Raw genomic sequence first — 15,119 nt, 5'->3', positions numbered from 1 at the left:
TTTTGTTTGGATGCTACACTTAGCTTCCATGTTGAATCAGATTCAATGGCTGAAAAGGAAAATTGTTGATATTTTCAAAATTAATTTCAAATAAATTACAGCTACGTATTTTCACCACAATAAAACTCTTGGCTTATTGCTGCGATGGCCTGATTTCAATAAAATTAAAGTGGCTGTAATTCACTTCCTTGTCAAAGCAGCAACGGTCTAAGCATGAGTGGACAGAAATTACATAAACAGTGATGCTGTGAAATATGAAAAGCAATTAAGAAATAGTCTTGAGGGAAGTTAAGTCCTGGGGGACAATTGTTTCAAATTAAAAGCAGAACTTCTAAATGTTTTGAATTTGAGAAAAAATATTTGATGTTCTAGTACGATGGGCTTAAATTAATAATATATTTCCGTCTTGGCGTTGTGCTACCAGGATCTTGCATGTTCCAGGTGGACAAACTAGTAAATGTTCTGCCTTTTAAAAAGTGCCATACCAAATCTAATTATTTAATCAAGCGCATTTGATTAGTAGAACCTGGCTGCTAGTTTCTCTCTAAAAATCTCTGGAAGGTATGTAGATATTTTACAAAGGCAAGAAAATACAGCATTTTTTCCCCAAGCAAACAAATTTTTACTCCAAACATCAAACGTATTATGATAAAAACCACTAGGAGCCAAAGAAATGTTGTCCGGATTTGATCAGCGTAATTACATCAGTAGTTTAGGGATTTTTTCTGCTCTAAAAAAAGCTCAGCTGTCACCCAGAATGATTTTTAATTTGCAAAGACCAGCAGGCAGTTTTGATCTATACTTATCAAACTCAAACGGAACTTATTAAGCTGTTTTACATGCAGAGAATTTTTTGTTTTTGTTTTGCGTGCGTCTGCATTCTTCAAAGGACAAAAGATTTGTTTACTAGTAAGCACTTGCAACCCACAAAGAAATTTTAAAAAATGAAGAATTCTGGTCCAGTTATGCCAATAAGAGGACAGTAGGAAATAACTAGGCAAGATCGAAGTGTTTTATGTTTCTGGAAAACAGCAAAATACAACACAGTCATCAATTCAGATATAAAAAATATGAACCAAAGAAAATATTAGTTTAGAATGCTAAAATTATAAGAAATGATTTGCTTCAGTGCATTGAAGAGGTATTTACTCCATATTTTACAACTACAAATATTTCTCAGACAACACAAAGTAATGAATAGCTACTAAATTGAAGGAAACTGGTGTATGTTTCTAAAATTTGTGTTTTGTATTCAACACGCCGCAGTCAACAGTTCGGAAAGCCAACTTTTGCTGCAGACTGTCTACCACTTTTGCACAACTACAGACTAAAACTTTGGCCCAAACAAATTTAGCGCAAGATCAGTTAGACGGGAGGGAGATGGTCTATGAAAATCAGTTTTCAGCTCTTGCACAGGTTCTAAATTGGACTTTGCTCTGAAGTTTATTTAATCTGTCATTAGTTTTAACATTCGGGATGTGATCAGGATAATGTTCCACCACACATGCAGTAAAACTTGACAAGACCAACTTTACATGTTTGCAGGATTCTCATGGCTTTCCTTTAACAATATCTTTCTTCCTCTTAATCATAAAGCAGCTTTCTGGATTTGACAATAATTACCATGAAGACAATTTACAGCTTTTGAGTTTACTTACACGTGGAGGCAGAAAAGTAAAGAGGTCTGTGTCACAACTTCAGGATATGTTATTTTGTGCAATATTCTGAATACATTCATTTTCCAATTCCCAGCAATGAACTGTGTTGATCTACCACATAAAGTCCCAGTAAACTATGCTGAACTTTGGGGTTGTATGTAACTAAATATGGAAAAGTTCAAGGGGCATGATTACTTTTGCAAAGCCGGGGAAACCCAAGTTCATGGATAAAAAAAAAAAAGAAAAAACATATAATCAAATGTTCCAACAGAGCTTTTTACAAGTTGAAGTGACTTTATCCGGCCGTAGAAGTCATGCCTTCCTCACATGATGGCCAGCGCAGCCAGCCTCAGCACCGATGCTGCAGATAGAGCTAGCCTCAGGGAAGGAATATATCAGCATTAGCAAGATGTTCCGCATAGCTTGGACCCCTATTCATTAGCTTTACACCAGAAGGAGCTCGGCTCAGGCGGGCCAAAGGGCTAGAAAGGAAGTGCGTGAACTCAAAACGCCTCTATTACCTTGTCCATCAGTTCTCAGCACGCAAAGACAGGATTAATCATAAAAACAGCCTGAGCAGTGCATTTGAGCGACGCCCACAGTCACACCTCTGACCGGAGGCAGCGGCATGTGCATGAGTGTTTTTGCAGCAACAAGCAACGGTTTCCACCACATGAAAACACCAGCGACGAGTAAGAAACATGGAATATGGAATTGTGTTGCAAACTTTCCGAATCATAAGCAAGTTATTCTTGAAATAACGAAGAACTGGACACAGCAAAATATTTTATGAAAGCAGAAAGACGAGAAGAAATTGCACTTTTGAATATTAGACAGTGTTGTATACGGCATGTTAGGACATCGTGTGCACTTTAATATAGCAGAGGAATAAAATAAAATCCTTGTGTCTGACATTTTGTTTCCTCAAATATCAAATAGGGGGGAAAAAGAATGCATATGAGACCAATTTGAAACAACAGACAGCAACAGCTTTGTTTCCATGGTTACCTGAGGATAGGCGACGCTGATGGAGGGGACAAACACCGCTGAAACATGAACACACCTCAGACGAACGACCTCGTTGCATGGGGGGAGCCAATGAGCACTGGGGCTTCAAAAACCCTGCAACACATGAAAGGAGAATGCATTAGGAAATTATAAATAAGGACTAACATTTGATAGACAAATTAAAAAGAGACAAATAGTATATTTTTCAAAAAGTTGAGTGGAAGAAAGAAAAGCGCAATAGGAAATATTCTACAATTAACTTGTCCGTGATGATTTGGCGAGCTATGCCATCTGCTTCTAGCTGTCCACTCTTTTATTAAGCCCAATTTCAGAAAGTACAAATTTTACATTTTCTTCAAGCTGCATTGAGAAAAGAAACTTTTTGGAAACGGACTTCATTTTCTCAACAGTGTAAATACCTGGTGTCACTGTATCTGACTGACTACTGCTCAGGAGGTTGGCTTTGGAGAGTCCTGTGTCAAAGTACCGTATTTCCCGGACTACAGAGAGCACCTCACTATAAGCCGCACCCACAAAGTAAAAAAAAAGAAAGAAAAAAAAAGAAAAACTGGAAACATACATATATAAGCTGCGCCGGTCTATAAGCCGCTGGTACATCCGCTGCTCTGGGTTTTCCAACTTAATAAATCTGCTATTATGGACGCAGCCCTGCGTCTCCAACCATGGATTCGTTCACGCCGAGCTTACGTGCAGTGGCTATCGATCTGTACTGCCAGATTGATAGCCTTCAACTTAAAAGCGGCATCATATGAACTTCTTCGTGTTGTTACCATGATGAGGGGGTATGAGTTTGAAGAAATTTCTTTGTCGTGCCTGCTGTTAGCATGTGCTTGCTCTAAATGAAAATTAGCACTTTCTTCTTTGATTTCCAATTTTGACTTCCAACGATTCACTTCCTGCTAAAGCGCCCCCTGGTGGTTGAAGAAAAATCCACAGAAAAGCCACCCCGGGCTACAAGCCGCATGGTTAAAAGTGTGGGGGGAAAAAGTAACAAAAATACGGTATATAAATAGAAAATTGTGTTAAAGTAAGAGTATGGTTTAAAAAAAAAAGAGGCTGTGAGCAACAGGTATAAGTTGAGAGAACTGAGAAGCAAACTTCAATCCAAAGCTTTAGGGAGATTCACAAGCTGGAGGCACTGCTTCAAGAGCTGCCACACTCACAATTCTCTCACCTGAACCAGAGACAACATCTGAAGCGTCTCATATACAGCTGAAGCCAGATAGAAACATGTTATTTCAGACTGCAATAATAACGTGGTTTTGGAGTGGAATCTGAGGAAGAAGTTATAGATTGAGGTCTTCTGACCTCAAGGACTTGGAGCTGATCACCAAACAGAAAATGATCAAACTACCAATGGAAACAAGCAAAAAGCTGCACAGCAATAAAAGAAGAATCATACTGTTATTATGCGCCAGTAGAGTAAAAGTCATTTCCAACATGCCATTTTTTTTTTACAAAATGTAAAGATGTAAAATTTCTATGCAGTACATAACATTTAAATAAAACATACTTTTTTAAAATTGATACTCATTGTACAATTTTTTGAGAGCTGTCTACTAAAAACATCGATGAAAATAATGAATCTAAATCTGCCAGGCTTATAAATATTCGATTATAAGCATGTATCTAAATGAGCGCTGTGTAATTCCCCTCATCACAATATCGTGTAAAAGCCTTTTGTTAAAATAAAATGAGACAGTAATGTTAAGCACCTCGGCAGAACAGTGAATTCCACTTCATAAACCTCAATCCATATGCATTATGCAAGCCAGGGAATAATAAAAAGTGATAAATACAATTCAAAGACATAACAGAACTGTCTGCTTCATTTCATCACATTTAGCTCCATGTAACATGTTTTTAATGGGAAGATAGGACACACACAACAGACGAGAGTTTAAATTGAAATATTGGAATGAATTAACTTTTCGATTATATTCTAATAAATTGGGCTGCAATTTATTAGAATATACAGCTGGACTTCGCCACGTGCTTCATCTGCATCTGGATCAAAACTATTGAGCAGTGTAGGGAACCAACGGGATGATAGTTCATGGCGGAGCGGTGGAAGGCAAAAGGCAGTTGGGTACCGCGATGAGTTCTGCTGCTCTGCGTGGGCAAAATGCCACAGTAGAGGATGCCTGGAGGGGCTGGACCAGGCCGTCTTACTGTCTGTCTCTGGGGTCGTGGGGGTCACTCTCAATGGGGTGGTCATTATCTGGCACAATGAGGCAACTGTGGAGGCTGCAGCCCCCTCCAGCCAAGCACTCACCGGTCATTTGCATCATTCGGCAAAAAAAAAAGAGGGAACAAACAAACAAACTAAAAGAGACCCTTTTCTTTCTTTTGTCAATTGTTCTTTATTTTTTACTGTAAACCTGCCAGTGGACACAAAGGAAATTTAGCCTTTGTGGCTAAATCTGGCATATTTACATGCCTCTCTGCAGCAAAACAACAAAAGAAAAGAAGATATTGCAACAGTGTTTTGGAACCAAAAGGACAAAAAAAAAAACATGTCAGAAATGAGATTCTGTGTTCCCTACTTGATGATTCCTTAAACAAACTTTAAGTGACATATGAGAGGCATTTCGCTGACTGACATTGTAGCTTCTAGCAAAGCTTGAGATTTATTCGTGCACTTTGAGACGCTCCGTTTTTATTGACTCGAGGGGATCACGAGGCAGCGACAAACTTATGAAAATTCTAACGTTATTCATTTTCTTCTGAAGACCTTTGGATTTTCAGCAAACATCAGTGGAGGAAGCCGCCCTCCCGCTGCCTCTTCCCTCCCGCGTCACTCTGTTCGGAGCCCAATAAAGCTCCTTTATTTCCAGCATGAAAAACATGTCACTCCAGATGAGCTCAGAGAGTGACATTTAAAACAGGAAAAGGGATATTGAATTAGTTCCCCATCATAAGCTGTCTTGGATGCTTATATATTTATTCCTTTTTAATGTTTTTGGTTTTTTGGTGGGTGCACGAGCGAATGCTGGTGTGCACGTGTGAAGTTATGCAGATGTGTGACCAGGGGAGATTTTCTGTCTGATGCTTTTCTCTCAAAGCTTTGATAGAATCTGATGGAGCGAAAGCAAACGAGGACCGAGATCATTTCTACAATCGCTAATTAAACTTAAGATGCAGAGGGACTTCAAAATATTGCACAAATGATTTTCCTCAGATCATTTATCTTGTTGTGTACAAAGCACACAATTGTTATCAGATGTTGGTAAATATTAAAAACAAAAGAAGTGTCTTTCAAACACAGTTTTATGGGTGTCGCTGAGAACAATGGCAAAGGGGAGAGCCAAAACTGTGACAGATTATCTTAATAAATATGCACAATAACTTTAGAGCCTGGCTTGGGTTTCAAATACTCAAACAATTGGAATTAAGTTCAGAGGACGATGTAATAATACATCCAGTTCCCAAACCAAAGCAGGACAAGATTCTAACTATATTTTTTAGGAAAAATATTTTTTTTTTCTTTCCACAACTGGGTTTCAAAGGATTGCAGTCAGAGAAGAAAAATTCAGTCTTGTCCGATTTCCTCAAGTACCGGAGTTTCTAAGCAATTAAACTGAAAAATACTTTATTTTTCCCAAAGGGAAACTAAATGTTCTAATTTTTATCCTTCAAAGAGTTGTTGAAGATGCTGATGGATGGCTGTGGGCAAATCTTCTGTAGCAGTCTGTATCACAGCGGTTCTGAGGAAGCTTCTGACTGAAGTAACTCTGTTGTTGTACAAAAGTCATTTCATGAGGAATCCTTCTTTGCTCCAAAGTCCCAGAACAGAACCAGTCTGCTTAGCTTTTTAAAGTCTGGAATGGTTTATTGATCATCCAGTAAATACAGATCCAGGAAGAAAATATTTCAAAAAACAAGTCTAACATACACAAAAATGGTAATGACCTAAATAGTGCGCTACAAATAAAAACCTAAGTAGACTGTACATGCACCTTCTTCCCAGGCTTTTGAGACAAAGAGTCTTTCAGAGTTATAACCGGAAAGTTATTCCTCCATACCATGAGTCCAAGGGTAGCAGAAATGCTGTTTAAGAGTGAATTAGAGTAGGGGGAAAAAAGGTTTAATTTACTTAACCACATTTTCTCCATCTGAGCCAAAAGCATCAACTTTTAAAGGGACAGAGTACAAACCGTTTGTATAAAGAGGTTGAAGGGCAAACAGTGACACATGCTCCAAGTTCTGAGCAATGTCACTGAACATTAAGGCATTAGCATATGAGCCAAGCCTCCCCAGTCAAGCTGCACTTTTCCAAAATCAGGAGTAAATTAAGGAGACAGCAGCTCCCCCCCTCCCCCCACCAAAAAAAAAAAAAAAAAAAAGCCTCACACTCCAAGCCATCCACTGGAAAAATGTTCCCACGAGACAGAGTTATGTTATAGTATGAAGTTGGATTTTTACCTAAAGCTGAGAGGGAGCAGAGGAAAGTGGGACAAATTAGTTTTAGACAGAACATGATCTCAGCATTTGAAAAAAGAAAAACAGAAACTTTATCCTTTGCTATTTTCAATGTAAACACACATCTCTGACTTAGATGAAAATTTTGTCAGTTGCTAATGATTCATTACTCGACTTAAAAAACAGCCGATTCCAAGAAATATAATTACGAAGCTAATAAAACATTCAATAACGGTGATGGCTGAGAAAATATTTGGAAGACCGCAGATTTAGAAGGCATATATCCATCTTTTTGTCTTGGCTGAACCCTGAATTATTTTCTGTTGTTTTTACTTTTGTGGCCTCGAAGTAAATGATGAAAGCGGGCGGACGTGCTGGTGCAGGTCGAGGATCTGCCGCTGTGAGTAAAGGTAAAGGCTGGTACATGTCCCGTCGTTAAATCCCAGAGTTCACGCTGCATCGTTATGTCTCGGCTCGCATATCTGAGCAAGAATGCTTGATGTTGCGTTTCATTTCGAAACAGAAAGAAAGAGCAGAACAATTTAGATCTTTTCACATTTTCACATTGTGTTCCTCAACACAAATTTCAATGTGTTTCAGTGCACATCTATCTGCCAGTCTATCACAATAAAACAAATGGACGTTTGTGAGTGTTACGGGACAAAACTAATACTTTTGCAAGGAACTCTTTCTGCATATGTTCAAACTTTTTTGGCTGCTTTCTTGCATCAAACAGCCAAACCCCATTTTCTTTAAGAGAGATCATAGACATTCAGAGCAGTGTAAACATGCTGGAGGTTTCCTCATTAAATTCGGGCTGCAGACAAAATCACATATAGCATACACAGTCTGGTGTTAATGAAGGAGAGCCTAAAAGATGCTCTGCTAATGAAACTGGGGTTTTTATTGATAGACTCACTTGTAAAACGGAACCTTAATGACAAGGTTCTAATTAAACATAGATGTGAAAAATTTACCACAGCAACAAAACCAGCAGATGAGAGCAGAAGTGAACCATGCAGGTTCACTTTGAAAAAAATCAACTAAATTAAAGCACAATTTAAATTTCTGGTAAGTGTTCATTTTCCCTGCTGCCCTGGTGATCAAGCCAAGGTCAAAGTTCATCAGGGCCCTCACGGCATCTCCAAGGTGTAATAAAAAATAGTTTCCCTCATGGGAAACCAGGTTGTAAGACATTTGTAAAGTGCACAGAGGGATGGACTAGCAGCGGCCATTAATTGCTATACTTAACCATTGTGAATGCCATTCACCTTCAGCCATTTTCTAAAGTAGGCCTCAAAGGTCCACATGAGGAAAAGGAAACCATAAAAGAGCCATCCCCACACACACCCATCAGCAGCCTCCATTGTCTGTCCTCCACAGCAACCTTGAAGACTGTTGTTGTTAAATCGAGTGTTTTCTCTGCATGTCTAAAATACTGTGGATTTTATGTTTCATTAAAATGAAATATTCCCACTCGTGCAGAGCTTTTCAGTTTTGTTTAGTTCAACTGAATATGAGGGAATTTTAGAAAAAGAAAAAAAAAGTAATTACAGAATTGGACCTTGAAAAACCTAGCCCTTGAAAAACCTTGTGCAAAAATAAAGCACATTTTAGTTACTCAGTATTGATGACCCATCAAAGCCCTGCAAAAACTCAATCTGCCCCTAACAAATATACACCATTGTTTGCATTTCTATCATCCATTTTAAAATGATTTCCATGCCTATATGCTGCTGATGCAACTCTATTTTGTTTGTAGTTTTATCTTTGAAGCTAATCTGCACGTCGTTTTCTAATCAAACACTAAACGTGCTGCATCCTGCTGTGATCTGCATCGCGAGCAGGGAAGGAATCTTTGACATTCCTGGGCATATTTGCTCCATCAGCACATATATCTTTCTTCCCTCATAAAACTCAAATTCATTATCAAGAAGATAAATCTACCTTTTAAGGTTTAATTTATCTCTTATGGAGCAAATCTTGGGCAACAACAAAGCCAACTTTGATAACTTAGCTTAAAATAACATAATATGTATGTGTTGATCATTGCTTGATACATAAAAAAAACATCCTCCGTGGATTCATGCCTGTGTGTATTAATGGCAAAGACTGTTTATGTTTCTTAAAAGATTATCTACAGTCTGAGATTTAAAAAAAAGGTCTTGGTTTGAAATCTTATTGCATTTGTAGCACATTTGAGATTTGAGTACAAGGGCTTGTAACTGAAAAAAATAAAATAATTTGATACGACATTTTACACAGCGGTGTGGATTTCTTAGACGTACAATTTTCTCTGCCTTGAGGGCAACATCAGCTACCCGAGGGCTTCTTTAGTCCTAATGGAAGCATAAACAGACTCTGCAGAACCAGATGCCCAGAAAGACCTTGGCAGGAAGGTAACATTTTCAGGTTCAGCCACAACAACCCAAACCTGTCTGCAAAACGTTCCTGAGCAAAATGACAACGATGCTGGCGCTTTGAGGCGTCACCGCCTGAAAGAAGGACAAAGGTGACTAAAATCTGCAGACAGGCATCTGTTTCTTGAACGATGCAGAACCGCCTGCTATGTAGGTCTAAAGCAGCAATAAAAAGTTAACTGGACAGTTTTACTGAATGACTTATTAAGCAACTCAAGTTTCTGTGAGACACAAAGCAAGGTACTTTGAAAGGAACAAGAGCACCTTTCTTTAACACTCCTGTCTGATTATGATACGTGTGTATTTTAACGGTGTCACAGGAGAGTAAACTGAGGTACACAATACACAATGGCAAACTTTTACATTAAAGGTGGAACCTGTAAGTACAAAATCAATGAAAAAGTTTAACTTACCTATGCTTGGTGTGCTAATATTAAGGCAAATAATTCTAAGGCAATCCATAAAACATTGTATGTGCGCTAAATTGAATATTTGTTTATTATTATTATTATTATTATTATTATTATTATTATTATTATTATTATTATTATTATTATTATTATTATTTCTGAAGTTATGTAGTGTTTCTGGACAAATTTAAATTTCATAAAAAGTTAAATAGCTCTCCAATTTTGAGCCCAATCAAAGGTTAGCAATTGAATCTCAATGGGAGTTTCCTTTTCCAGATTAAAAAATAAGTATTGAAACAGTTTTTTTTTATTATTTTTTAAATGTTTTTGTACTTCCAGCATTCACAAAAAGTTGTACATTTTGGTTGGGGAGAAACTGCAACTGAAATAAAATAACTCATTGTCTGGATTAAAAGCAAACTTTATTAGTTTTCAAAAACTGGGGTTTATGAAACCTAAAATATACAGGAAAATATTCCTGTACATATATTTTTAAATATACAGGAATCTACTTATTCCTGTATATTTTTGGGAATAAATTCTGTTATTGTCTAACTTAAAACCAGAAACAAGTCACCAGAGCAGAAACAGAGAAAGACAAAAATAAAAACCATGAATTTCTTATAAAATTGTGATATTTGTTGTGGGGAAACCCACAGCTGATTAGCATAAAGGTAGTTTGTTTTTTTTGGCTACTCTCATTATTGGTTTTGGCCAATAAGTTGGATATTTGAAAGGAGCAAATGGCGATATATTATTCTTTTTTTCATTATTTCCACATGTTTGATTATTAGAAAGCTTAGAATCCACACTTTCAATCTGCTAGTACCTCAAAATGTCCCCAATAAGACTCGCTCCTGGTTTTGTTGTGACTTTTCACTTTTATCTTTTTTTTTACTATCTCAAACCAAAATGGAACCGCAAAAACAATTCAAAACCAGAGGTGATATCTTCTGTCCTTTTCTAGCTGAACAATGCTAACTCTTTCCAAGAAAGACACGTGATGTCGTTACACCATTTAATTTAACAACCCCAGTACGCTGTATTTACGATGTATGCTAATATTTTTTTAATCCTCAGCAGCAAAGCATGTAAAAGTGCTATTTCTAATGGCCGGCATCGTAAGCTAATAAAAAGACAGCTTTGAAGCTTTCATTTAAAAGGAAAAAATATACAGTTTCAAACTGTAAGCATGTACCATGTTATAAAGAATACTACATATAATGCAGACATACTGGAACGGGAAAATTTCTCTTGCCGCTGTGGGTGTGAATAATCAACTCAACCACATGCAAAAAAATCTCGTTTTCTACACCCACATTTATGCCAAAACCAAACTCTTGGCTCCGGCAGACACTCAGTGCACCTGCATAGATATCAGCCGCTAAGTAGATTTAGAGTCAGCAACTGCATTCAGGGACTAGTTGGGGCTAAACGGCAGATGGATGCGCTTTGGCAGTGGGTTTCATTGCATCCTGTCTCTCAAATTCACGTTTCCCAAAAAACGCCGAACTGCCATCACCTTGTCCTTCTCTCTCTGGATTGCATAAAACATGAAACTTCAACGGTCTTCTGCAGAAATCACACCAAAGCCCCAGTTCCTGATTATTTATAACAGTCATTTGTCTCTCTTGCTGTGACATGATGAAGCCAGAGGCAGGCCAACGGTGAGCAGCCACAGACAGACACGGGGGAGGAAGAAAAACTGAAAGAGTATGGTAAATGAGGTTAAAGGGGAAGAAAAGAAAGGGGCCGGTTCAAAGCCTACTTCTGCATGTCAGAACCTTTCTCCGGGGCAAATAGGAGAACAAGGGCCTCACTGCGGCCTGGCAGCCAGAGCTGCTCCTTGGGCAAATGACTCCTAATCAAATTTGTGTGATTTCTGGACTGTGAGGGTAAAAGAGGCTTCTTTCACCAAAGGGACAGAGACAAGAAACATTTAACAATCTACTATCCCTCTGCTGATCTTTGCAGTAGCTGTTCACATGACAGACTGTCTACCCACACCAACAGCCCTTGGCAAAGCACACACTGGCCTCTCTCAGCTGTGAAATATTACCACCAGAAAGGGAGAGATAAAACTCAGGTTTATGGGCTTCCTCAAATGGATCACGGGTGGATTTCGTCCACAGTTTTGCAACATTCACAGTGATTCGGAGTGTTCTTGCACCAAGTCAAATCTGCACTGTTTTTTCTGTGTGATGGAAGAAATTCGATCGAGTTGTTGCGCTAGCAGAGACGTTTAACTCGGCCAACCGAAGGTAAAAGAAAAACGTGGATTTCCAATACACAGAGGAATGATGATGAAGGGATATTTAAAAGGAAGCTCTGAGGCCCAAAGAGTTTGCGCGACCCGTGTCCCACTCACTGCCCGCCTGGGTCCCGGAGCACGCTTCCTGTTAGCCTGCTAAATTGACTACACACCCACGCTTCTACCTCCACAGAGTCCCCCCATTAACCTCGTCCTCCCACACTGGCAGAGCACAGCTTGTGTTCATGCACTGAGGATGTAAACATGAAAATTGCAAAGTGAAAAAACAAAGCGAAGGACCTGACCTGCCGTCCATGTGCTTGATTTTGTTTTCTCTCTCATGAGCGTTTTGCTCTAAGACAGCTGAGTCTGATGAAAGCTAAAATTAAAACTTGAATCACTTTGTGTCACAGATCTTTATGGAACCGTCGACTTACTCCTGCTCAAAAGAAAAAAAAATCATCAATTTCAGGTACTGTGAAGTATATTTGCATCAGGTTAAGAACACCTGTTTTAAATCATTTCCTGAAGGATTTAACAGTGACATGTTCCGATATTAATAACCACATTTGTTGGTAATCAGCTGTAAGAACATTTTACCTAAAATTTGCGGTTGTCAATGTGATTGAAGATCATACAAACTAATCCATGGCTGTTATAAAATGTCCACTCTGTTCTGTCCTCAAACAAGTCAGGCACAAAATCATTTGGAAATTTGTATGAACAAAAGAACCAAACTACATGAGGCATGAAAAGCTGAAGGAACAAAATGAACTGGAGCAGGAGAAATTGCGAAAAAACAGTCAAGAAACAAGAGATTACAGTCAAACTATAATACATAGTGAGTTTCCAAGGTTTTGATTTTGAGGGAACTACACTGTCCATTAGTTGTTTCCACTACACACATGACTTTGGTCTAGCCTGGCAGTTCTTCTACCTCTCCAGTGTCTGCAGCCTTTACATTCAGTAAGACAGAACTGCAAGGAATGCCTAAATGCAAAGAAAAATGTGTGTAGCATGAGAACAGAGGCTGGAAAACCTTTTTTATACAATTGTTTTAATTTTATCTGCTGATGCACTCATTCCACTGACCTGCAGAAGCACATTTTCCTTTTAGTCAAATCATAAACTGCAGTTAAAAAAGTATTTTTTTTCTTCTTTTGTTTTATACAGGTGAGGAGCTGGAACAGGCAAACTCTTTTATTGAAAGAAGCCTTGAATAATAATTAAAAAATGAATATCTTTGGTCTTAAACATCTCCAATATTTACAATTATTGCAACTATAAGGCTTGTGTTCCGTCTTCTTTCTCTGAAATTACCCCTCTTCCATGTTTCTTTTTGTCTTTTTCTTGCGCTATATAAATAAACTGCACCGACTAGAATACAAAAAACAACAAAAAATAAGAAAACGAAACAAAAAAAAATCACATACCATATACAGCATATATATATATATATATATATATATATATATATATATATATATATATATATATATATATATATATATATATATATATGTGATTTCATTTATATAAATTAAAATGAAATCACAAAAATTCTATTCTTGAAAATAGAAATACAGCATGTTCGAGTCTCTTATGCTATATAAAAAAGATGGGTAGATCAAAACACCTAACATGAGAGCATAAACACTACAAATAAAAAATGAAACACGACAAAGAATGTATTACTAAAGAACATATGAGGACATTTGCATGAAAACTGGTGTGTATTTAAGTGCACTCTTTGGCTAAAATGCATTTCTCAGTCAGAACCATTAAATATGAATGCAGGATTTAAAAAAAACAAAAACAGCAATGCTGATTTCAACATGGTGACGGCAAAGCTCCATTAGGGAGTGGAGCAATCCAGGAGGGGAAAAAATATTGCTGTAATCCGGAGCAGGATTTCAAATCTACACTAAATTGATTGTGAGGCGTGAAGAAATGATTCAATATCATTCCTTCACAGCGAGCTAAGCAGAAGTTGTCAGGGATTACAGAGGAAAGGGAAGGGCTGGAAAGCACATTTTAGCTTCCAGAATAAATTGAGACGACGGCGCTCTCAATCTGACTAAATGTTTCAGCTTCAGCATCGCTGGCAGTGGCTTGAGACAGAACTGGTAAATGAGCTCACTCCTTTACTTTTATATTTTGCAATAGGATATCCAGAACAGGCTACTCCTGACTGTTTTCAATATTTCTTCCGTTATAAACGACATCTATGGTGCAATAGAAAAAGAGTGGCTCTAATAATATTAAAGATTTTTAACTGATTTCCTAAGCATCTCAATTTTGTCGATCTGGCGCTAAAGTACGTAAAGATTTATGAATTTATAGAGTCAACAGATATAGACATGAATAATTTAGCTGATGATATTGACTCTCAATAAATGTGACATATGATGCAGTTTTGAAAAAGCAAAACACCAATTAATCCTCTTGAGAACGTCCAAGAACGTTCTGGATTCCGACTATCTTTAGGTTTCTAAAGACTAAAACTTTCCGGTCAGCAGCAAAAATAATTTCTCCTAAATGGACTAAGCCTGCAAAATGTACTTGTGATAACAGACTGCTATTACATCCCATTATATTATTGTACCTTAAAAATCTCTGAATAATTTTAGTAGAATCTGTTTTTTCTAACAAAAAAAGAACATTAATGATAAAATTATGAGACAGCCTAACCGCAAATGGTGAATAAAACCCATCTTGGTAAACATGCAGGGAAAAAAAAAAAAGCAGATTCCTCTGGTATTACTGAGAAACAGGGAACACTTTGTTCTCAGAGCTTTCACGTAGAAAGTTTTTAGCATCCAGGCTACATTATCGACTCGTGTCTGCAGTGACATAACAGTCTGTCGAAAAATTTCAGCTTCTAAGCTGAAAGTAATTTTAGACAGATACAAGCACAGAAAGTGCGCGC

At 37.7% G+C, this 15,119-nt stretch overlaps 1 protein-coding gene across 2 annotated transcripts in view; it reads right to left on the bottom strand.

Annotated features, from left to right (window-relative positions):
- Positions 1-15,119, bottom strand: part of rxraa (retinoid X receptor, alpha a) — a 125,150-nt gene that overhangs the window by 89,656 nt on the left and 20,375 nt on the right. For both annotated transcript variants that reach the window (XM_088011046.1, XM_088011047.1), the window contains exon 2: positions 2,667-2,780. In XM_088011046.1, coding sequence (XP_087867172.1) covers positions 2,667-2,780 — 114 coding nt within the window. The remainder of the gene's footprint in view (positions 1-2,666; positions 2,781-15,119) is intronic.

This window comes from Poecilia mexicana, unplaced genomic scaffold, assembly GCF_051168715.1.
Source record: "Poecilia mexicana isolate PSO_F unplaced genomic scaffold, ASM5116871v1 scaffold_12, whole genome shotgun sequence".
Classification (NCBI taxonomy): domain Eukaryota; kingdom Metazoa; phylum Chordata; class Actinopteri; order Cyprinodontiformes; family Poeciliidae; genus Poecilia; species Poecilia mexicana.
Note: the sequence above shows the minus strand (reverse complement) of the source record. Positions and strands in the feature narration are given on the sequence as shown.